Raw genomic sequence first — 23,552 nt, forward strand, 5'->3', positions numbered from 1 at the left:
GGGTTGGGGGTGGTGGGGGGCGACCTCCAGGCCATGAGGAAGTAGTGCTCCTGAAGAGTGCTGGAATTCCCATTTCCTTGTCCTCATCCAGCATAGGAATTGTGATGAAGGGGGACATCAGGAATCAAGTACTGTATCCTTTGTACTCTTGTAGTGTGAAAATGGGATTAACTCTCCCCTGCCCATTTTTAGATTTAATCACCAGAAGTGTATACCCACCCACTTATCTTTAAATGTCAAACTGGACCTTGGAGAAGCTCCAGCTGGGGACCACGGACTGCTCTTGGATTTTCCCTTAGAAATACCCATACGTGGGTGAGTAAAAAAGACTGACTCCTTTTCCTAGCTTTTCTGGAGGTACTATCCTCCAGAAAGGCCCCTCGTCTTGGAGGAGGCCTTGTGGCTAGAACCCTTGTTTAATTTACCTCTGGGTCTTTTTTTGCTAGGGCCTCTGAAGTCTTGCCTGGTTCCGAACTGGGCGAGAGTAATTATCTACTCTCTCTCATTTCCTGACTTTCATTCTTTCTCCTTTTGTAAATAAACTGCCATAAAAAAAGTCATCTTGACTTGAGTAATATATTTTTGGCGACCACATTTTTATATATTTGTCCAACCTTTAATTTTTAACCCTAGGTAGATAAGGTAGGTAGATTTTGAACTGGGGTTTTTTTATGGTACCTAAACCTGAATCACTGGCTTGGAATGAGCTATGTATATATGGCTACAACATTGTGCTGTTAGTAAGACAGGATCCTAATGGTTAATCTCTGAAGTTCAAGTCAGGGAAGGGTAATGCTAAGGCTCCAAAGCCCAATATGGGATGGGGTAGGGAAGGGGGGAGTAGTTCTGGCACCCTGATCATCTTGGGCTACTGGCTGCATATGGTGATTCCTCTCAATGGGAAAATGAGGGACCTTCACTTTGTAGGATTAGATAGATGGGTGACTTAGGAGCATAACAAGGAGAGTAAAAGTATTGCAAAAGTCAATATTCTCAGGCTCTTGCTAATGGTTTTAAAGAGGCTAGTTTGCCAGCTGAGGAAAATGAAAATAAATTATTTTAGTACATTAAGCAACTAAAGACAGATGTGAACACTTGGTTGATTTACTTTTGAAAAACCAGTTAAATCATTGAAATACTTAAAGACTATATTAGAAGGCAGGTCTTGAGACAATTCAATTTAATTCAACCAGCATTTATCAATTACAGCCTTGTACAAGGTTATAGAAATACAAAACCAAAGAAAAAGAATGAAATGGAATGAAAATTGTTCTTGTCTCTTTTGGGTGGCTGAGGTGGAGGGTTTAGCATACCTGCCTGCCATAAGGATGAAGAATTCCTCTATAGCCTGTTTCCCAATGAGTCAGCAAGGGAGGGGGTAAAATTCCCAAAACAGATGGGTTTAGTGGTCTGGATCTATGACCCTCCACCATAACTTCTCTATTCCACATAACCAGCCTGTGTCAGAAGCACAGATCTTGGTATTTTATGTCATGCTTTAGCTACAGACCTTCCCCACTGTTGAGTCATTTCAGTGGTGTCTAACTCTTCTTGACCCTATTTGGAGTTTTCTTAGTAAAGATACTGGATTGGCTTGCCATTTCCTTGCCCATCTCATTTTATGGATGAGGAAACTGAGGTAAACAGTTAAGTGACTTCAAGGATCATACAATTTAGTAAAAGTCAGGTCTTCCTGACTTAAGGCACAGAAATCTCTCCCTGTATCACCTAGACCTTTCCTACCAGTCTCCTACAAAGGCCTGGGGAGACCTTTTCATGGCATCTGAATAAGAGAATGGCAAAGCCACTGGAATAACAGAAAAAGATCTGGGGATAATGAGAGAATGTATGCCTCTCCCCTGTGCCCCCTACCATGGTGGGCAGAAGGAGAAGATGTGCTATTAGCTAGGAAGCACTACAAGTTACCTTCATCATCCTTTCTCAGGGATGATTGAATTTTCCTTTATATTGCCAGTTGAATGGATAAAAATCTGAAGGAATTCCCATTTCCTGAGGTTTAGTGTTGGGGCATCGAGGTGTTCAATATGCTCAAAACTTTATTTGAGAAACCTAGCTGGCATAGTGGATAGAGCTCTGGGCCTGGAGTCAGGAAGACCTGAGTTCAAGTCCAGCCTCAAACACTTATGAGTTATGTGACTCTGGGCATGCCATTTAACTTCTCTCAGCCTCAGTTTCCTTATCTGTAAAATGAAGATAAAATTTATAGGACCTATTTCCCAGGATTGTTGTAAAAATCAAATGAGATAATTGCAAAGTGTTTAGTATAGTGCCTGGTACATAATAGGCACTTAATAAATGCCTGGTCTTTTCCCTTTGATGACCATCACTATACTGATGATATACTGTTGGTTAGTCTGGACAAAGATTCAGCAGAAGAGACATTAGATCATATGGTGATCTTCTCTATTTCCACTGAAGAAGCTATCATTCTTCTAATTACTCAGATTTACTTCATAATCATTTTAAACTCTTCCCTTCCTCTAAACCTACCCCAAAGACAATCAATTGTGAAGTCTTGTTGATTCCTACCCTCTCAGCCAGTTCCTTCTCTACCTAGACATTTACCACCCTACTTCAGGCCTTTATCTCTTCTTGCCTGGACTATAATAGCCACCTCCTATTTCCAGTCTCCCACATATGTATGAAATTGTTCTTAGGAATGATATTCCTAAAGTATAAGTCAGACTATGTCATTCCTCTGATCAAAAAGTGGGTCTCTTTTGCCTTGGGGATAAAAATATACTTAAAGCCCTTCATAGCCTGGCTCTAGCTCATCTTTCCAGACTGATTTCACATGACCCCTGCAGCATACATTGTCAAACTGGTCCACTTGTTGCTTCCCATACAAGACATTCCATCTCTTACCTACATGGCTTACCACAAAATTGACCAAATATTTGGAATGCTTTTTCCTTTTGCTCTACTTCTTGGAATTATCACTAGATCCCTTCATAGCTCAGCTCCACTGTATCTTCCTGATAGCTCTCCATTCTAATTATTGGTATGCCCCACACCACATATACACCTGAAATCATTTTATATTTTCTTCATATATATTGACATATAGATATTATATAGTATTTATTTACCAACATTTGAACTTGATTTTGTTTCCAATAGAATGAAAAGCTTTTTTCTAATGTGAGTACTGTTTTGTTTTTATTCTTAGAGCTTAGTACATAAAAGATATCTAAATGCTTGTTGACTAAAATTAGGTTCCTCAACATTAAAAATTGAATACACTTGAATAGCTCTTTTGGTTTTTGCTCTTTTTACCTTTGCTTTGCCTTCCAAAGCTCCAGTGCCTGCATAAATTTTGCTGATTGAGTCACCATTCATAGACCACATTGACCGGAAAACTTCTAGGAAACGAGTCATCAACTGAGGCTTTTCAGCTAAGCCAAGGGCTTCTAATTGTTTGGGTAGAACCTGAAAGAGAAAAGTAGAAATTCTACAGAAAAAAAAAAGATTTTATATTGTAAACTGATCATTTAAAATACTACCTCTAAAGTGAAAAAGAAACAAGTCTCCTGACTTATTTATAGGAATAGTACTTATTCCAATGATGCTTAGATCTATTATTCAACCCTCTCCAAATCTTCAGTCTCACATCTCCAATGGCCAAGACATCTTGAAATCAATGTTCCATAGCATCTTACACTCAGCATGCTCCAAACTGGCTCATATCTTTCCCCATAAACCCTCTTCTCTTCCTAATTTTGCTAGAATTGTTCATGATACCACTATCCTCCCAAGTCACCTAGGCTTCAGGTGTCATTCTCAATACTTCACCCATTCTCATTCTCTGCCCTATCCAATCTGTTGCTAAGTTCCATTGATTAATAACATTTTTGTATATGCCCCCTCCTCTCCTCTGACCTTGCTACAACCCTGTAGAAGGTTTTCATCATCTCTAGCCTTGAATATTCCAACACTGCAGATTGGTCTCCATGCATCAAGTTGGTCCCCATTCCAGTCCATCATCCATTCAGCTATCAAAGTGACCTTCCTAAATCACAGTTCTGACCACGTCAACACCCCTTTTCTGTAAATGCCAGTGGTTCCCGATAGCCTTCAGGCTCAAATATAAAATCCTGTTTGGCTTTTAGAGCTCTTCTTAACCTGGCCACTTCCTACCTTACTTGCCTTATTATATCTTAATCCCCTACACAAACTGCAGTCCAGGGACATTAGGCTCCTTTTTGTTCGCTCCATCTCAGTTAATTAACATTTATTCAGCTACCACTATGTGCCAAGCACTATGCTAAGTAGTGGGGATATAAAGACAGGCAAAAGATAGTCTCTTACCCTTAAGGAGCCCACAATCTAATGTAAAGTCATTATGCATACAATTATCTCCAAACTGTGTATGTGTGTGGGTGTGTGGACATACATATATAGGAAAAATAAATAAGAAATAATCAACTTGAAGGAAGACACTTAAAATTAAGAGGGACTGGAAGAGGCTTCCTATAAAAGGTGAGATTTTATCTGGGACTCAAAGGAAACCAACGATACTAAGAGGCAGAGATGAGGAGGGAGAGCATTCAACATTTAAGGGACAGTTGGTGAAAATGTGGAGGAACAGGGTAGCATTTAGGGATTAGAGATCATAGAGTAGATGAAGAAAAAGGTTTGGAATTAGAAGGGAGAGGGAGACTATGTTCAGATAAGAGAAATTCTGAGTCCTGCAAGGGAGAAATTTGTTAATTTAGTGAGAGAAAAACTTTAGAAAGATTTATGTAAGTCAGTAGTGTTATGACGTCAGAGTCCTTTCAGAGCCATGGGCAGTTCAGGTGAGGGAAGAACTCAGAAACAGAGGGAGTGCAGACATTCTCATCCCAAAGTAGGAGATCAGGCTGGAAACTTGATGGAATGGCACTCTCTCCCCTCACCTCAGTGGAGGGAGGCTGGTAGTTGAAATAGTGCTTCTCCTCTTCCAACAGAAGGCTGAAGCCCAAGTAGAAGACACGGGTGGTTAAGATGAAATGGCTTGGAATGGAGTTCTCTCTCCTCCTCACCATAGCAGCAGGAGACTGGAATGTTCTCTTCCAAGGGAAGCTAGAGACTAGGCAGAAGACTAGGCAGGATAGCAAAACATTCTCTTCAACTTTTCCCTCCAGATGATGGAGATCAGGCAAAAGATGCACACAGCTTGATGTTAAGGCACCCTCTTTGATATTTCCCATGCCTATTGGAGGACGGAGACCAGGCAGGCTGAACCAGATGGTAAGGTGCCCTCCTTTCCTCTTCCTTCCAGAGCTGTAGCATCAAACTCAAATAGAAAATCCCGGCAGGTACACATTGACTTACAAAACCAAAAATTAACATTATCTTGTGTTGTATTTTTATTTTGTTAAACATGTCCTAATTGTATTTTAACTTGGTTCCAGCTTACTCAGGAGCTTTTCTGCCACCAGTGAATTTGATATCCCTTATTACAGGGAGGCTTTGCTGGAGATCCCTGATAAGGCACTGACCCCTCTTCTTCCCACACCCCAATGGAGTCTCCAAGCACATTTTTTTTTTAAATCCTTACCTTCCATCTTGGAGACAATACTGTGTATTGGCTCCAAGGCAGAAGAGTGGTAAGAGCTAGGAATGGGGGTCAAGTGACTTGCCCAGGGCCACACATCTGGGAAGTGTCTGAGGTCAGATTTGAACCTAGGACCTCCTGTCTCTAGGCCTGGCTCTCAATCCACTGAGCTACCCAGCTGCCCCCTCCAAGAACATTTTCATGTATCCAACTTACTCAGTATTTTTTAGTATCCTACCATCCTAGGTGAAAATCTAGGTATCATGGCTTATTTTAGGAAAACTGTTTAAAGGTAAGCATTCAGACTCTGGATAAGGTTCAAATGACCATGTTAAGGGCAAGATCCCTAGATATTTTTATGAGAAGCTCTGAAAAGGCCTACACAGTAGGAAATGGAGAAAAATTGTTGAATATGGCCATGAAATCCTTGAACGCAATGAAGGAAAGGGTTCTGATCCCTTTGCTTACCACAGTACTTGGCACACAGAAGGAGTTTAATAAATACTTAATAATTTTTGACTGACTAGCTGGGAATATTGGCACAAAAGAACTCAGGCAATGGCAACTAGTTTGAAGATCTGCTAAGAAATGACAAACTTTTGTTTAGGGACTCCTAACTTAAGGCCATTTGAAAAGACCCAGGAGGCCTCCAGCAAGCTGAGTAGATCCTCCATGTAAGATTTATGGAAGAACATGAAACACTTAAGAGTAAAAATTTCTAGGCTTAAAATGGTACTGAGACTTACTAAATGAAGTGTTAGCAAACTTGAACAAGATCCTATTGCAATGTAAATGTTAACTGCTCAAAGACAAATACAGAAAAAAAAAACAATTTATTCCAAGGCTGAAGTTGCTTTAACACTTCATTTTAAAGAGTAAGACTGAGGAAGCTGATTGAAATAAAGTGATAGCCCCACACATTTAGCTATTCCTAACTTTCCAAATTCACACTGGTCTGATCAGCCATAGTTGGATACTTCTGTGCACTGATTTCCACATGGTGATGTCATTTTTGGTCTCCTTTGAATACTAAAAACCACCACCAAGACAAATATCTATATCTGAAAATTGGGTTCAACAAACAATTACTAATCACCTATTATATTCAAGGAAAAGTCTGCAAACCAAAACCAAAAACCTGTCCCTGCCTTCAAGAAGCTCAAGTCTATTAGGTTGATACAAAATGTATACAATTAAATAAAGGATAATTTGAGGAGGGAGAAAGTACTTTCAACTATGGGGCAATCAGAAGGGCTTCCTAAAGGAGACTTCACATGAGCTGAGCCTAGTATTCTAATAGCTAGAGAGGAAGAGAAACTAGCTTACATAAAAATGTAATATTGTTAAGGGCAGCAAGGCCAGTTCAGCTAGAAGTTACAACAGAATGTGAAAAGGAGCATAGTACAGAAGTGGAGAGGCAGTAGCCTGATCCTGAATGATTTTAGATGCCAAACTAAAAGATTTGTATGTGCAGGAAAGCAGCAGGAAACAACTGTCAAGATTCTTGATTGGGAGAGTGCTATGGACATAGTTATACTGTAAGAAGATTACTTGGGTAGGAGGCCTCCAGCAGGAGGTATAAAAGAGAAGAAAAGTTGGAAGTCCAATTATGAGGCTCCTGCAATAGAATGTGTCAGAGATGATGGTTATGAGATAAGGGATGTATCCTGAACTATAGATGTGAAAAAAGTTATGAGTGCAAATCTCTGGATGTAGGGGATAAAAAAGAGATCCAGAGATGATTCAAGAGATTATAAAGCTAGGTAATTATCAGTTAGGCGATGAGCAACAAGTATTTAATAGTACTTACTATTGTACCTAGGACCCAAGAAGCTCACACCCTAATGAAAGAATGAAGTGTTAATTAAGCACTCACTATGTATGAAATGCTGTGTTAAGCCCTGGAGATACAAATAGAAAAATAAGACAGTTTCTACTCTCAAGAAGGTCACATTTAAATGGAGGAGATAAGATAGAGAAGGTTTCATCTGCAGATCAGATGGAGTTCCATGGTCCTCATGAAATAACTAAGCAGATGTTAATACCACTTTCCACTGATAAAATTTCTACTGGTAAAATAATATCAGTTTCTAATGTAAAACTATTTGATAGTGCCATGAGCACTATCTTCAGTAGTCTTCAGTAGCTATGCCTATAGTACCTGTAAGAGCAATGGCCAGGCTACACTGCCACAGGGGCTGTTTTACAGGATGATGAATAAGGAAAATGGACTAGAAACATAGCCATCCCAAAGATTCTTGGGTTCAAGGTCCTGGGTTGTCCCCATCATGGTCTGAGGGGAGATGGTGGTCAATGTAGTGGCAGTGGCTGGTCTGGTACATGCTACTTTCGGATACATGACTCCTCAGAGTGCCATATTGCTTTAGTTAGGCCAGCTTGCTTGTCTTATGGGTGGCATTTGGTAGAGATGGCTGGAACCTTCTTGGCAAGAGTTGCTTCCAGAGATGATGGCTATGAGAGTGGGGCTAGAAGGAATGACAGATTGAAGATGCTGCCACCTGAGGCTCTGGAGCCTATCTGTCTGTTAGTAGAAGTTGGTCAGCAGTTGTTGCTCATGGTGATAAGGAAGATGAGCTCCCTTTCCACAATGACTTTTTCCTGAGGTGATGGTTGTGGGACTGGGCTGGAAGTAGGTTTGGAAGGGCATGAGGGCACTGCTATTCCTAAGGCTCTTAGATTCAGTGTCTTGGGCTATCCCCACCAGGGTCTGAGAGGAGATGGTAGTCAAGGTAGTAGTGCATATCCTGTCTTTCCTTCAGGGTGCCTTGCTACTTCAGCTAGGCTTTCCTGTCTGTACTGTAAATGGCAGTTGGTGAGGAAGGCTACAGTATATGGCACTGTTAGTATCCATAACAACTATTGTCCTAATGTTTTCAGAGATTCACAACATAAGGCCTAGGTTTGTTCATGAGAAAATGGACCCTTTCGCAATTTCCAGGATGTTAAAAGTAATAGTAAAAGTATAAGAAAAACAATGTTTTTAAAAGAATGCAAAACTAAATAATCATTGAAACTATTAGTGTCAAAAGAAATGTACTGAAAAAGAAGTCAATTGGTAGAGATAACTAGATGCTTTCTCACGAGAGTTTCTTTCCCAAATTATAGCTGTGAGTGTTGGAAGAAAGAATAACAGGCAGATCTCCATTCTGCCTCTTACTGTGTGATTTTGGAAGAATCACAGGTTTTGGCCTCAGTTTATGCAAAGTGAAGGATTGCATTAGGGTATTTCTTTTTTATTTTTAACCCTTAACTTCTGAGTATTGGCTCCTAGGTAGAAGAGTGGTAAGGATGGGCAATGGGGGTCAAGTGACTTGCCCAGGGTCACACAGCTGGGAAGTGTCTGAGGCCGGATTTGAATCTAGGACCTCCCATCTCTAGGCCTGACTCTCAAACCACTGAGCTACCCAGCTACCCAGCTGCCCCACATTAGGTTATTTCTAAGGCTCCTTCCACCTCTAAATCTATGACCTTATGACACAATAAATTTTTGTATCAAATATTATTGTATCTTTTTAGAAGAATATTAGAGTTAAAAGGGATCTTAAAGACCATCTCAACTTTATAGATAAGGAAGCCAAAACAAAGAAATGGTAATAGATTGGATTTCACATAAGAAGTGACATGGCCAGTCCTAGTACTCTTCTTCAAAACTCATTCCCTTATACTACAGTTTATATAGTAAGTATCTGAACAGGTATATAATTCATTGTGAAAATCAATGCAAAGTTCTGTGAGTATAAACTCAGAATACCAGTGTTTATAAATTTTTCTTACCTCTAAGCCAAAGAAAGCTTGCACACTATTTGTCCTATCTAGACAATCCAAGCAGTTTGTTCGAATCGTACCATCCTGAGATCTGTTATCAAATTAAATTGAAATAAGGCAAATAAACAAGACCCATTGATATAAACAATACAAAGGAGAAAAATCCAGGAAATCTAATCTTTGAAAAACCTGAACTATAAGGAATTGAGAAAATGGAGAGATTGGTATGAATTTAAGAAGAATGAAATAAGTAGAATAAGGAATTTATACAATGACAACAATTTAAACAGAGAAACTGAATGCAGTGTAAACATAATGACCAATCTTGGCCATTATGGGTGGGAAGAAGAATGAGGAGATTATGGTATGATATGTACAATAGGTTGTCAGATATGTACATATGATATATGATATGTTGATTTATCAATTGGTCACATTTATCTAGCTTTAAAAAATTGTGTCACAAAGGTAGGTTCTCTGGGATGGACAAGGAAGGGGTACCTTCAAAATTGTCCAGTATAAAAATTTAAGGTATCAATAAAACTTTTTTAAAAAGACAAAAAAGTATGTTGTAGCGATATAAGTTATATAAAAATTAAGAGATCTGGCATTTGCACTGAGGAAAAATTATTTTCTCCCATTTCACAGCAAGTTTTTCTTTTTTAATATTCCTACCTTATTCAGCTTAGATAATATATATAGAAAAGGCATGAATATGCACACATATTTCATGTTAGGAAGCTTTCAGATTCCTAGCTATGCCTGGACAATTTCTAGGCTACTGATACAAATTAAATTTAAGCAGAATCAGAATGTCATATTAAAATACTAGGACTCATCACAAGTCTTCATTTGGAAACATGATTACCAATAGTTTTCTTCTGAATTTATGTCTCCTAGCACTTTCCCTTTTTGCTTCCAAAGCTAAAATTATTACATTAAAAGCTGATCTCATGGCAACAGTTTATTTTCATTGGCATATGGCAAAAGTCCCTCAGATATTACTATTACTGTAATTACTAATTACTAATTAGTAATTACTAATATTTTCTTCATAAAAGTTCCTAAACTGATGGAAGTCACAGGTTAGTTAAAAAACAAATTAATTTAATATTTCTATCTTAACTTTTCACTTTTATATACTTTACTTAATGGCAAAAATTATGTGTGTAGTGGAAAGGGAGACTAAAACAGACCTAGTTCCAATGCTAGTCAGCTAAAGACCATTATCTTGTCTTTTCCCTTGATATTGAGTTGCCTATGCAACATGGAAGTTGTGTTTATGCTATATAAAGCTGACCAATACTATTCAACCGACAAGTTCCTTAAGTGAGGTGCAATCTAATTTTGATAAGCTACCAAACAATACTAGTGACCAAAGGAGTTTTAAAAAATTGATAAAAATGAAATATTTCATGGGAATAAATTTTTACTTTGTGTAATAAGTGGAACTTCTATCTAGGAACATTCAAACTGCTCTACAATGAGGCTGAAAGAGCAGTATGGGCCTCTTTCCAAAGGATAAGAACTTAATACTGTCTATTGTGGGTTTTAAAGTGTTATGGCCCAGGGAACTACATCCCCCAGAGTGCCTCAGAGGTCCCTCACTACTACTTACTGGCATGGGATTGGTCTTAAATGGACCAGTCCCATGCTGGGGGCTGGACCACGCCCATTACTTCCTAGTGTGGGATTGGTCTTGAATTGGCCCAATCCTATGCTAGAGAGGGGCCATGCCCCTTACTTCCAGGCACAGGAATATAAGGACCTAACTAGATTCAAAGTTTAGCAGTTAGTTAATTTCAGCCAGAGAAACTCCGGTTTTTCTTATATCATTAAAGTTAATCAGATAAAAGAAATAGTTTTATTTTAATCATTTCACTATCAACTACAATCAGCTCAGAATCAGGACACTATTAGACTGAATGAGGAATTATTTTAGATCATAAGAGGAAAAACAATCTAATTACTTTTACAATTATTATAAATTATTATAAATTTTAATTTAAAGAGTATGGAAATAAAATAATCAAACCTGGTAACTTCAGTTCCATTGAAACAGAAAACACCAGACTCTAAGAATTTTTGGACTCGAGGCTTAAGCACACTATGTAATTTCTCTACTTTTCCTCCTTTAACCAGTTGATGATAGTCAAAATTGACCATTTCAATATCCAAAGCATGTTCAGAAGCTTTCAAGTGGCTCTGGGGGAAAAAAAAGAAAATATTCTATAAAATAAAAACCCATCAATGAAGATACAATCAAGCACCAATGGATCACACACATATATACCCTATAGAGCTAGCCTGTTATTTTAAAGCCCATTCAACATCTATTTTCAAACTATTCAAATTTTTATATTAGTCAGAAAATTCACATGCTGATGATAAATTGAAAAATCACCTGTTAATCCAGTGTCTAATGAGAACTACTCATGTGGTCTCTAATGCCTTCAGTGATGACATAATTAATATGACTAACCCTATATGTTATTCCTTCCAAGATTAACAGAGGAAGAACTGATTTAAACCATCAGTACTCAAATTTGTTCAGAATGTTTAATAACTAGATACACCTAAAGCTAGAGATGAGAATCAAATGTTTCCTAAGAAGTAATATACCTTTCAGCTGAATTAATAGAATACAAATTAATACTGTTACATTACAATCTACCCAACTCTGCCAATCCTGTGTGACTTCTGCTCTGGATGTGTTCTCCCATTTCAACAAAGGGGATCTACCAAACATGCTATGGAGGCCTTCCTTGCTTTCTCCTTACATTGCAAAGATATTATTAGATGGCTGTCCAATTGTTGTTATGTTTCACTCTTGCCACATGGCAAGCCCGTTTCTCTTCCTGATATACAATTCTTATATTACACAATCCCTTGATGAAGTCCTTTATTCCTGTTATTTGAGGTTCCTCATTGGTTATATGTTGCAGCCTGATGACAACCACCAAGTGTTTCTCCATGATAGTTCTTCAGAATCAGAGGTATTTGGTGACTTACTGCCATATAACAATGCTGGTAAAATTTTAGTTCTGAACAACAGCCCTTTGATTTTATGGGAAGCTGAGGTGGAGAGAGCTCTGCAATTTCCTGAAAGCAATCCAGCCTGTTTTTTCCTTCCTGTTCAACTCTGGCCTAGTTTTTTGTCCATCTGTACTATTTCAGATGAACATAATGTCAAAAATTCATCCAAATGCAGTGTTAAAATCTGGGCGTTAACATTCTTCATCTTGGTCCTTCTGGAGAGGATAGATAGGCCAAATTCCTTTAAATAATTATACTTCTCTCACAGAAGGTTCTGCAATATTGACTGAATAAAAAAAGTCATGGATCTAGTGATAGGATCGTAAAGGTCATCAGAGTAAATGAGGAAATTAAGATTTGGAGAGATGAAATGATCTGTTCATAGTCACAGTGAGCTGGAAGGATGAGATTTGAAACAAGGTCTCCTGACTACAAAGCGTCTCTCTGCTGAATGACACAACATCAAGCCCAAAGAGGCAGCCAAACAGTGTCATCAAAAGGAACTTAACCATCTTCTCATTTGTTTATTTATTGGTTTGTTTGCTTGTTTGTTTATTTGAATGGTGAATTAAGAAAAATTTTCCAGGGTTACATGATTCATGTTCTTTCCCTCCCGCCTCCCATAGCCAATACACAATTCCCCTGGGTTTTACATGTGTAACTGATCAAGACCTATTTCCATATTATTGATATTTGCACTAGAGTGATCATTTAGAGTCTACATTCCCAATCATATCGCCATCAAACCATGTGATCAAGCAGTTGTTTTTCTTCTGTTTCTGCTCCCACAGTTTTATATTGTCTAGTTGATTTTAAATGGAATTTCTCTTTCTAACTCTTGCTGCTGTGATGTGTTGGAAATATATAGAAATGCTGATGATTTATGTGCATTATCTAGATGTGGATAAGCATTCTTTCTCATAGGTCCCTCAGAAATGTCCTGGATCATTGCATTGCTGCTAGTAGAGAAGTCCATTGCATTCAATTGTGTCACAATGTATCTGTCTCTGTGTATAATATTCTCCTGGTTCTGCTCTGGAGGTTGCTCCAGTTCACATGGAATTCCTCCAGTTCATTATTCCTTTTAGCACAATAGTATTCCATCACTTACAGATACCACAGTTTGTTCAGCCATTTCCCAATCAAAAGGCATCCCCTCATTTTCCAAATTTTTGCCACCACAAAGGGTATGTCTATAAATATTTTTGTACATGTCTTTTTGGGGCATAGATCCAGCAGTGGTATAACTGGATCAAAGGGCAGGCAGTCTTTTAAAGCCCTTTGGGCATAGTTCCAAATTGCCATCCAGAATGGCTGGATCAATTCACTACTCCACTAGCAATGCACTGATGTCCCTATTTTGCCGCCTACAAAATCTAATCTCTCCCATACTGTTTTCTAAATTTCCCAGCAGTTTTTGTCAAATAATGAATTTTTGTCCCAAAAGTTGGGATCTTTGGGTTTATCATACACTGTCTTGCTGAAGTCATTTACCCCAAGTCTATTCCACTGATCCTCCCTTCTGTCTCTTACCCAGTACCATATTGTTTTTATGACCACTGCTTTATAGAACAGTTTAAGATCTGGTAATGCTAGACTCCAACCTCCAAATTTTTTTCATTATTTCCCTTGATATTCTTGATTTTTTGTTCTACAAATGAACTTTGTTTTATCTAATTCAGTAAAAAAGTTTCTTGGTAGTTTGATAGGTCTGACTGAATAAGTAAATTAATTTGGGTAGGATTGTCATTTTTATTATGTTAGTTCATCCTACCTATGAGCAATTAATGTTTTTCCAATTGTTTAGATCTAGTTTTAATTGTGTGGAAAGTGTTTTGTAGTTGTGCTCATATAATTCCTGTGTTTGTCTTGGTGAACAGATTCCTAAATATTTTATATTGTCTAGGTGATTTTAAATGGAATTTCTCTTTCTAACTCTTGCTGCTGTGATGTGTTGGAAATATATAGAAATGCTGATGATTTATGTGCATTTATTTTGCATCCTGCAACTCTGCTAAAGTTGTTGATTATTTCCAACAGCTTCTTAGTTGATTCTCTAGGATTCTTTAAGTAGACCATAATATGATCTGCAAAGAGTGATAGCTTGGTCTCCTCATTCCCTATTTTAATACCTTCAGTTTCTTTTTTTTCTCTAATTGCTGCTGCTAGTGTTTCTAGTACCATGTTAAATAACAGAGGTGATAATGAGCATCCTTGTTTCACTCCTGATCTTATTGGGAAATCTTCTAATTTATCCCCATTGCAGATGATTTTAAATATATGCTGTTTATTATTTTTAGAAAAGGTACTTCTATTCCTATACTTTCTAGTGTTTTCAATAGGAATAAGTGTTGTATTTTGTCAAAGGCTTTTTCAGCATCTATTGGGATAATCATGTGTTTTTTGTTGGTTTGCTTGTTAATATGGTCAATTATATGGATGGTTTTCCTAATATTGAACCATCCTTGCATTTCTGGTATGAATCACACCTGATCATAATGAATAACTCTCATGATCACTTGCTTGAGTCTTTTTTTTTTTTTTTTTTTTTTTGCATCCATGTTCATTAAGGAGATTGGTCTATAGTTTTCCTTCTCTGTTTTTGATCTTCCTGGCTTTGGAATCAGTACCATATTTGTGTCATAAAAGGAATTTGGTAGAACTCCTTCTTTGCTTATTTTGTCAAATAGTTTGTGTAGTATTGGGATTAATTGTTCTTTAAATGTTTGATAGAATTCACCTGTGAATTCAACTGGCCCTGGGGATTTTTTCTTAGGGAGTTCTTTGATGACTTGTTCAATTTCTTTTTCTGATATGGGATTATTTAAGTATTCTATTTCTTCTTCTGTTAATCTAGGAAACATATTTTTGTAAATAATCATCCATATCACCTAGATTGCCATATTTATTGACATATAATTGGGCAAAATAGTTTAATGATTGCTTTAATTTCCTCTTCATTAGATATGAGGTCTCCCTTTTCATCTTTGATACTGATAATTTGGTTTTCTTCTTTCCTTTTTTTTTATTAACCAGTACTTTGTTTATTTTATTTGTTTTTTCAAAGTACCAGCATCTAGTCTTATTTATTATTAATTCAATAGTTCTTTCACTTTCAATTTTATTAATTTCTCCTTTAATTTTTAGGATTTTTAATTTAGTTTTTATCTGGGGGTTTTAATTTGTTCACTTTCTAGTTTTTTAATTTGCATGTCCAATTCATTGACCTCTGCTCTCCCTAATTTGTTAATATATGCATTCAAGAATATAAATTTCCCCCTTAGTACTGTTTTAGCTGCACCCCATAGGTTTTGATAGGATGTCTCATCATTGTTATTCTCTGTAATGAAATAATTAACTGTTTCTATAATTTGTTCTTTAACTAACTGATTTTGGAGAATCATATTATTTAATTTCCAATTAATTTTTTATTTGCTTTTCCATTTACCCTTACTAATTATTATTTTTATTTTATTATGATCTGAAAAGGTTGCATTTATTATTTCTGCTCTTTTGCACTTGTTTGCCATGTTTTTATGTGCGAGTATATGGTCAATCTTTGTGAATGTACCATGTGCTGCTGAAAAGGTGTATTCCTTTTTGTCCCTATTAATTTTCCTCCACATATCTATTAACTCTTTTTTCTAAGATTTCATTCACATCTCTTACCTCTTTTTTATTTATTTTTTGTTCAGATTTATCTAGATCTGATAGATCTAATAAATAGTAAAACTATACTAGTGGGAGACCTGAACCTTCCCACTAGTATAGTTTTACTATTTATTTCCTCCTTAAGCTCCACTAGTTTCTTCTTTAGAAATCTGGATGCTCTACCATTTGGTGTATACATTTTGAGTACTGATATTTCCTCACTGTCTATACTGCCTTTTATCAGGATGTAATTAACTTCCCCATCTCTTTTAATCTGATCTATTTTTACTTTGGTTTTGTCAGATAACATGATTGCAACTTCTGCCTTTTTTTCCCCAGTTGATGCACAATAGATCTTGCTCCAGCCTTTTACCCTGTGTGTGTGTCTACCTGCCTTGTGTGTGTTTCTTTTGGCCAACATATGATAGGATTTTTGTTTCTTATCCACTTTGTTATTTGCTTCTGTTTTATGGGTGAGTTCATCCCATTCACATTCAGAGTTATGATTACCACTTGTGTAATCTCCAACATTTTGATTTCCTCTCCTAGTCCTGCCCTATCTTCTTACGCCATTTCCTTCTACATCAGTGGTTTGCTTTTAATCAGTCCCCCTAATTCCCACTCTTATTTTACTTCTCTTTCTGCCCCCTCCCTTATTACCCTCTTTTTCTTAGAATCTATTAAATTCCCTCCCCCCTCTCTTTCCCTCCTTTTTGTACTCCCTACTCCACACCCCACCTTGGTTTTCTCTCTCAACTTCCCTATAGGGTAAGATAAAATTCAATACCCCAATGGATCTAGATGCTCTTCCATCTCAAAATTGACTCCACTGAGAGTAAGGTTTGAGCATTACCTATTAGCACTCTCTTCCTGTCCTTCTTATAACAGTATTCTTCCCAGGCCCCCTCCCATGTACCTCTTTGTGTGGTAAAGATTATCCTATTTTTCTTATTCCTTCAAGTTTCTTTTGGTTCCATCTTCTATTCCCCCTTTTCTTTTTTTTTTTTGCATGTCATCTTAAACCACTTAGCACCCCAATCTCTAACTATGAATAATTCTTCTAACTACTATAATAGTGAATACAATTTTTGAGAGTTACAAATAACATTTTTCCTTATAGGAAAATAAACAATTTGACCCTACTGAAACCCTTAAAGAAAAAAATTCTAAAAAATGTTTTCCCTTCTTTCTTATTTACCTTTTCATGTTTTTCTTGATTTTTGTATTTGGATATCAAATTTTCCATTTAGTTCTGGTCTTTTCTTTACAAATATTTGGATATCTTCTACTTTGTTGAATACTCATATTTTCCCCTGGAAATATATAATCAATTTTGATGGATAGGTGACTCTTGGCTGTAGACCCAATTCCTTTGACTTTCTGAATATTATATTCCAAGCCTTGTGGTCCTTTAGTGTGGAGGCTGCCAGATCCTGTGTAATCCTGATTGGTACTCCTTGATATTTGAATTGTCTCTTTCTGGCTTCTTGTAATATTTTCTCCTTAGCTTGGAAGCTCTTGAATTTGGCAATTACATTCCTGGAAGGGTTGTTTTTTGAGGATTTAATGTAGAGGGTGATTTATGGGTTCTTTCAATGTCTCTTTCGCCCTCTTGTTGAAGGACATCAGGGCAGTTTTCTTGGATAATTTCTTGCAGTATGGTATCAAGATTTCTGTTTAATTCTAGATTTTCAGGTAGACCAATGATTCTCAAATTATCTCTTCTAGATTAGTTTTCTCATTTTCTCAGTGAGATATTACATGTTTCCTTCTATTTTGTCATTCTTTTGACTTTGCTTTATTAATTCTTGTTGTCTTGTGAGATCATTAGCTTCTACTTGCCCAATTCTGGTAAGACTGGCTTTCAGCTATGATTTATTTTTCCCTTTTCAAAGCTTTTCAGTTTGGTCTATCTTGCTTTTCATGGCTTCTAGCTGGTCATTTTTGGTCTTCAATTTGCTTATCTTTTCATTTGATTTCTGGGCTTTTTTCCAAGTGGGAGATTCTGTCTTTTAAACTGTTATTTACTTTTTGAACTATTTCCCACTTTTCTTGCCAAGTTTCTTATATCTTTCTTATAATCTCAAATCTGAGCTCCTCAAAAGCTTGTGACCAATTTCCAGTTTTTTTGGGGGGGTGAAATTTGGGTGTGTTTACTTGTTTGTCATTTTCTGCTGCCTCCTCTTTAGTCTGGAGTTTTTCTGTATAAAAATTATTGAGGGTTAAGTTTTTCTTCTTGTTTTTTTTGGTGGTTGTGGATTGTAGTTCTTGGGTATTGTTGGCCATTGCTTTATTCCTTTCTGGTCAAAAGTCTGAGTGAGGAAGGTGGGTGATCTTTGTATTGAACTCCCAAGAGGTTTTTGCCCTGAGGGTATTTTTTGGTCTCCATGGCATCTACTGTGAGCCACCCCTCTCTGCCCAGCCTCCAAGCCCTATCTCCATGTTTCCTCAGCCTCCTGGGGTCCCAAGACTCTCTGCTCTTAGAGGTAAGTCTGTGGTGTCCTGTGTGGGAGTAATTTCACCCCCTTTTAGAGTGGAAATGCCCAAAATTTGCCTACCTTCAGTGCTGCGTCCTACTGTGGAGCCCCTTCACTCATCTGATTTTGGTTTTGTCCTTTTGAGGCACTTTATATTGGTTGGTGGAGAGGAGAGGAAGAGCCTTGCTTCTACTCTGGGCCCATCTTAACTCAGAAGTCCTTCACCAATTTATTTAACCTGCACACTGTCCTGGAGCATGTCTACCAGAATGCAAATCCATGTATCGGGCACACATCTTCCCTATGTTTTGCCTGATATTTATCAAAGGATCATTGAACAGTTATTCTGACAAATCTTACAGAAAATCTTGAATGTTCTTGGTGAATAGATGTAAGTCATTTTTGTGTAAAAGAGATTTTAATTGCTTTGGTCTATCATTATCAAATACTTTGCCATCAGAAATAGACACAAGATCTTATATTCTCTACATGTTTCAGTTAATTGTTAAATAATAAAGATGTAATCTCTACTGTTAAGTACATTATAGTCTATTGTTGACTACTTGTGGAAAGATTGCTTGTTTCCTACTCTCCACGATGATGTTCTCAATTCATATATAAATGACTCCGAAGATTTGGTATAAATGGGTGAGTTATTAATCTCTTGGCTACCTTTTTTTTGGTATTAATGAAGTAAGATTTTTTTCCCATGTTCTTGGTATCTCTCTATCCATTAAATACCTTGTATACTGGTCACTTAATACCTTCACAAATGTACTGCTTCTTGCACAGGCCTTTCTTTATATTGATATTTAATCAATTTGGATGGGTTTACCCCCACCCCATCTTTGTACTCTTTGCTGCAGCCCATTTATAAGCAACTTAGAAATGTCATGTCAGGAACCAGGAAGTTCTATCCTTGGCATAGAAATGTTTGTTTAAGTGGTGTCTGCAAAAATATATATATATATATATATATATATATATACACACACACACACAATCCTCCTTCCATTGTAATACTTGAATGCCTTTGGAATGATTTTGCTTAGTTGGATATTTTACACAGCTTTAAAACTGGTTTTACCCTCTACCATCTCTTTCTACTTTATGTAATCATACTGTTCATAATTACCCATCACTCTTCTCCAAAATATTTTACAAATGAGTGTATATTTTAACCTGTTGTTATTTTTTGTCATCATCTGTTTTCATTTGGTAACTAAATTAGATGCTTTCATACTAAGGTGCTTTCTGGGCTCTTGGTTTCCAATTAATTTACACAGGCTAAACTATTAGATTAAATTATTATAGCCTGTGTCAATGATATTTCTGTTGTCCATTTAAATGATTAAATATAAAAATTCCCCTGAGTTATTTAAAATGCTTTGAAATTTTTATCCTTGCTCACTCAATACTGGTTTCTTACATGTAATTCTCTCATTTCTCAGCTTGCTACAATACTTTTTACTCTGACTTTTCCATAATGCCTAAGGAAATTTATTCCTAGGAAAACTTAATAATCCAAGGTCTGATCAGCCTTGACACTCTATCTCATCACCATCCTTCTGTCCTCCTGATTGAAAGGTAGAGCCGGGAACTCCAAAACTTCCACTGAGGGAGTCCTCCAGCTCAGTTCAGAACATCTCTTCATTTCTTATTTGACTGCAATACTTTGGGACTTCCACCATCCCTCCCTACATCTAGTACCTTCTACTTCTCAGCTTCCTTTTGGGCACTATTTTCACATTAGATTGTAAACTCCTTGAAGCAGTGACTAACTTTTCTTTTTTTAAATCTATATCCCCAGAGATTAGCACAGTGTCTAACAGATAGTACACATTTAATAAATGTTTATTAATTAATACAAAAATGGAGACATAATTGCATCTTTTAAATATTAGATTACACTTTAGGAAACATTTTCTCATTTTTTGTTAATTATCCATTTTTCCAGCTATTATTATTACTTTTATATATTCTTCCTCTTTAAAAGAGCAAAGCAATTTTTTCCCCCTTTTTGTCATGTTATCCAACAACATTCCTAAGTAGCTGGTTCTGCTTCATTTTATTTCAGCTATTTTTATTTGGAATTCTTGAGCCCTTTCTCTGGTTTCAAGATATAGTGTGATCTTAAATGATTTCAAATATGTTTTTCTCAGTGACAAAGATATGACCATTATAATTTCTGACATTTGTTGATATTTTATAATTGTGATTTTTATACTGTAATTGTAACAGAAGTTTACAAAGTATCTGTTTGGCAATTACTTTTGACATGTTAGTGATTCTGACAAAGCTATTCATTCATTCTGATTATTTTCCCAGAGGGGTTAATTAGCATACAACAAAGCTGAACCTTGATTCCTTATTTCTTATAATTAGATTTAATTCACTTTATGCTATTTCACTACTTCTGTCCACATACGTAAAAGTTTCTATTTGGAAGTTTAGCTGACTAAATTTGATATCCAACTCCATCTCTATTAGTTGAAGTTGAATAGTAACACAAAGGACCCTCTGGCATCATCTTGAAGTACTATTAAAAGAAGGAATTGTTTGTGTTTCTACAGCATGGAAAATCTTGCTAAGAACGAAAGTGAATACAGAAGGAAGAGGAAATTGACTAATATCATGGATAGGGGATTACATTTCTCGAACTTTCCTTTTTTAACTTTTTGATGATAGTGAAAGTTCACATATGAATATTAGAATCACAAAATGTTAAAAGGTCTAGAGTAGTGTATACAGTCCATTGGGTATATTCTCTTTGGAGAATTTATGGAAGGACCCATACAACCTGTATTATGTATGAGTGGATGATGTATCCATACTTATGAATTCAATCACCCAATGAAGTATTTAAATAAAGGAAACAAGGGGAACTGCATATTCTTTCATTTTTGCACAACATATTTAGAATACAGTGAAGGGATGAGAAAAATCAGGAGATCAGGACAAGTAACAATCTTTTAAAAAATAATTTTTACCACTCTACTTTGAAAAACTCCGGTAAATAACAACTTCTTCTTCTTCTTTTTTTTTTTAAACCCTTAACTTCTGTTTATTGGTTCACAGGTGGAAGAGTGGTAAGGGTGGGCAATGGGGGTCAAGTGACTTGCCCAGGGTCACACAGCTCAGTAAAGAACTTCTGATGGCACTACTTCACAAGGCTGTTGGGAGTACAAATTTAAATGTGCTTAAAGAAGGAACTTCTTAAATCTTAAAGAATTCTATATAAGTGCCTGCAATGATTATTAATGTAGTTTCCAATACTTCTCAGGAAATTTACTTATATACTTAAGGAAGTAGTCATCTTATTTTATAATGGGCTATTTAAATCATCCTAGATTTTATTATTTTTTTTAAACCCTTACCTTCCGCCTTAGAATCAATACTGTGTATTGGTTGCAAAGCAGAAGAGTGTTAAGAGCGAGGCAATGGAGGTTAAATGACTTCCCAGGATCACACAGCTAGGAAGTGTTTGAGGCTAGATTTGAACCTAGGACCTCCCCTCTCTGGACCTATCTTTCAATCTACTGACCTATCTTTCAATCTACTGAGCTGCCCCATTGTCCCATATTTTAAAGAACCACAGAAGACAAGAGATAATCATACATACCTGGAAAGCTTTACTTAGCATATCCTCACCTTCCTTAGTTCCAAGTAAATTTACAATGATTTGTTTGCCATATAAATTTTTAAGTGTTCTAAAGTGCCTGAGGAAGAAAAAAAGGTAAAATCAGTATATTTAACACTGTCAATTAATATAATGCTATAAATTCAATATATAGATATCACAACTATCACTCATATGACAATATATCTAACTTATGGAATGATAAAATAGGGTAAAAATAAATTCAAATTCATTCCTATTTGAATCCATAACCATTTATTGCACATTTATTATGTACAGGATATTTGAAATGCCAATTGTCAATAAAATTTATATTCTCATGGGAGAGCATAATATACACAAACGAGTTAAGCACAAGATATAATGCGATAAGGTCAAAAAACAGTGACAAGAAAATCTGGAGAAAAAGATATCACTTTCAATTAGGGACAGGAGAAAAGAGGGGAAGGCACAGTCGGAGAAGGCCTCAAGTAAGTATGAGAACTTGTGTGGGATTTGATCTGGTAACACCACTACTGGGTCTTTATCCCAAAGAAATAATAATAAAGGGGAAAGGACCTACTTATACAAAAATATTTATAGCTGCTCTTTACATGGTGGCAAAGAATTGAAAATTGAGGGGATGTCCATTAACTGAGGAATGGTTGAACAAATTGTGGTACATGTTAGTAATGGAATATTATGGAAGCAAGATGATTTCAGAAAATGCTGGAAAGATCTGCAGGAAGTGATGCAAAATGAAATAAGCAGAGCCAGGAGAACATTGTACACAATAACAGTAATACTGGACAATGATTATCTGAAAACTTGGCTATTCTCAGCAGTGCAATGATCTTGGAAAATCCTGAAAGACTTACGACAGGGAATGTTATCTACTTCCAGAGAAAGAAATGTTGGAGTCATCTTTCACATCAGTACATTTATGGTTTTATTATGGGGTTTTGGTTATGTATGACTTTGCTCTTAAAACAATGACCAACATGAAGTGTGTTTGCATGACAATAAAATTAAATTAAAAAACAATAAACTATATTAAAAAAAGAACTTGGGTAGGACTTTGAAGGAAACAAAGAATACAAAGAGAAAGAAAAGTAGAAGAAAGATATTGAAGGTATGGGAAATAGTTCTCATTAATACATGGGAGTAGAAGCATGTAGATTAAGTTTGGCAAACAATTCTAAGAAACAGAGTATGTGACAAGGAGTATTAGGTTAAAGTCCAAACTAAGAGGCTTTAATTCAATAATTTAAAAAACATATATCAAGTACCTATGTGCCAGGCACTAGAGATATTCATATCTAAAAAAGGAAGAAAGGAAAAAACAGCTATGTCCTCAAGAAACTACATTTTACTGGGGGAAATAGAAAATGTCAATAGATAATTCAATAAAAGATAATTTGAGGAG

The 23,552-nt window shown here is 36.4% G+C and overlaps 1 protein-coding gene across 1 annotated transcript in view; it reads right to left on the reverse strand.

Moving 5' to 3' along the window:
* The window catches only part of SYNJ1 (synaptojanin 1), a 141,535-nt gene that overhangs the window by 53,872 nt on the left and 64,111 nt on the right, over positions 1-23,552 (reverse strand). The window contains exons 7-10 of the mRNA XM_044670207.1: positions 22,130-22,226; positions 11,379-11,548; positions 9,353-9,434; positions 3,298-3,450 (exon numbers count right to left, since the gene is read on the reverse strand). Of these exons, the coding sequence (XP_044526142.1) occupies positions 3,298-3,450; positions 9,353-9,434; positions 11,379-11,548; positions 22,130-22,226 (502 nt within the window). The remainder of the gene's footprint in view (positions 1-3,297; positions 3,451-9,352; positions 9,435-11,378; positions 11,549-22,129; positions 22,227-23,552) is intronic.

The sequence above is a fragment of the Gracilinanus agilis genome, chromosome 3, assembly GCF_016433145.1.
Source record: "Gracilinanus agilis isolate LMUSP501 chromosome 3, AgileGrace, whole genome shotgun sequence".
Lineage (NCBI taxonomy): Eukaryota > Metazoa > Chordata > Mammalia > Didelphimorphia > Didelphidae > Gracilinanus > Gracilinanus agilis.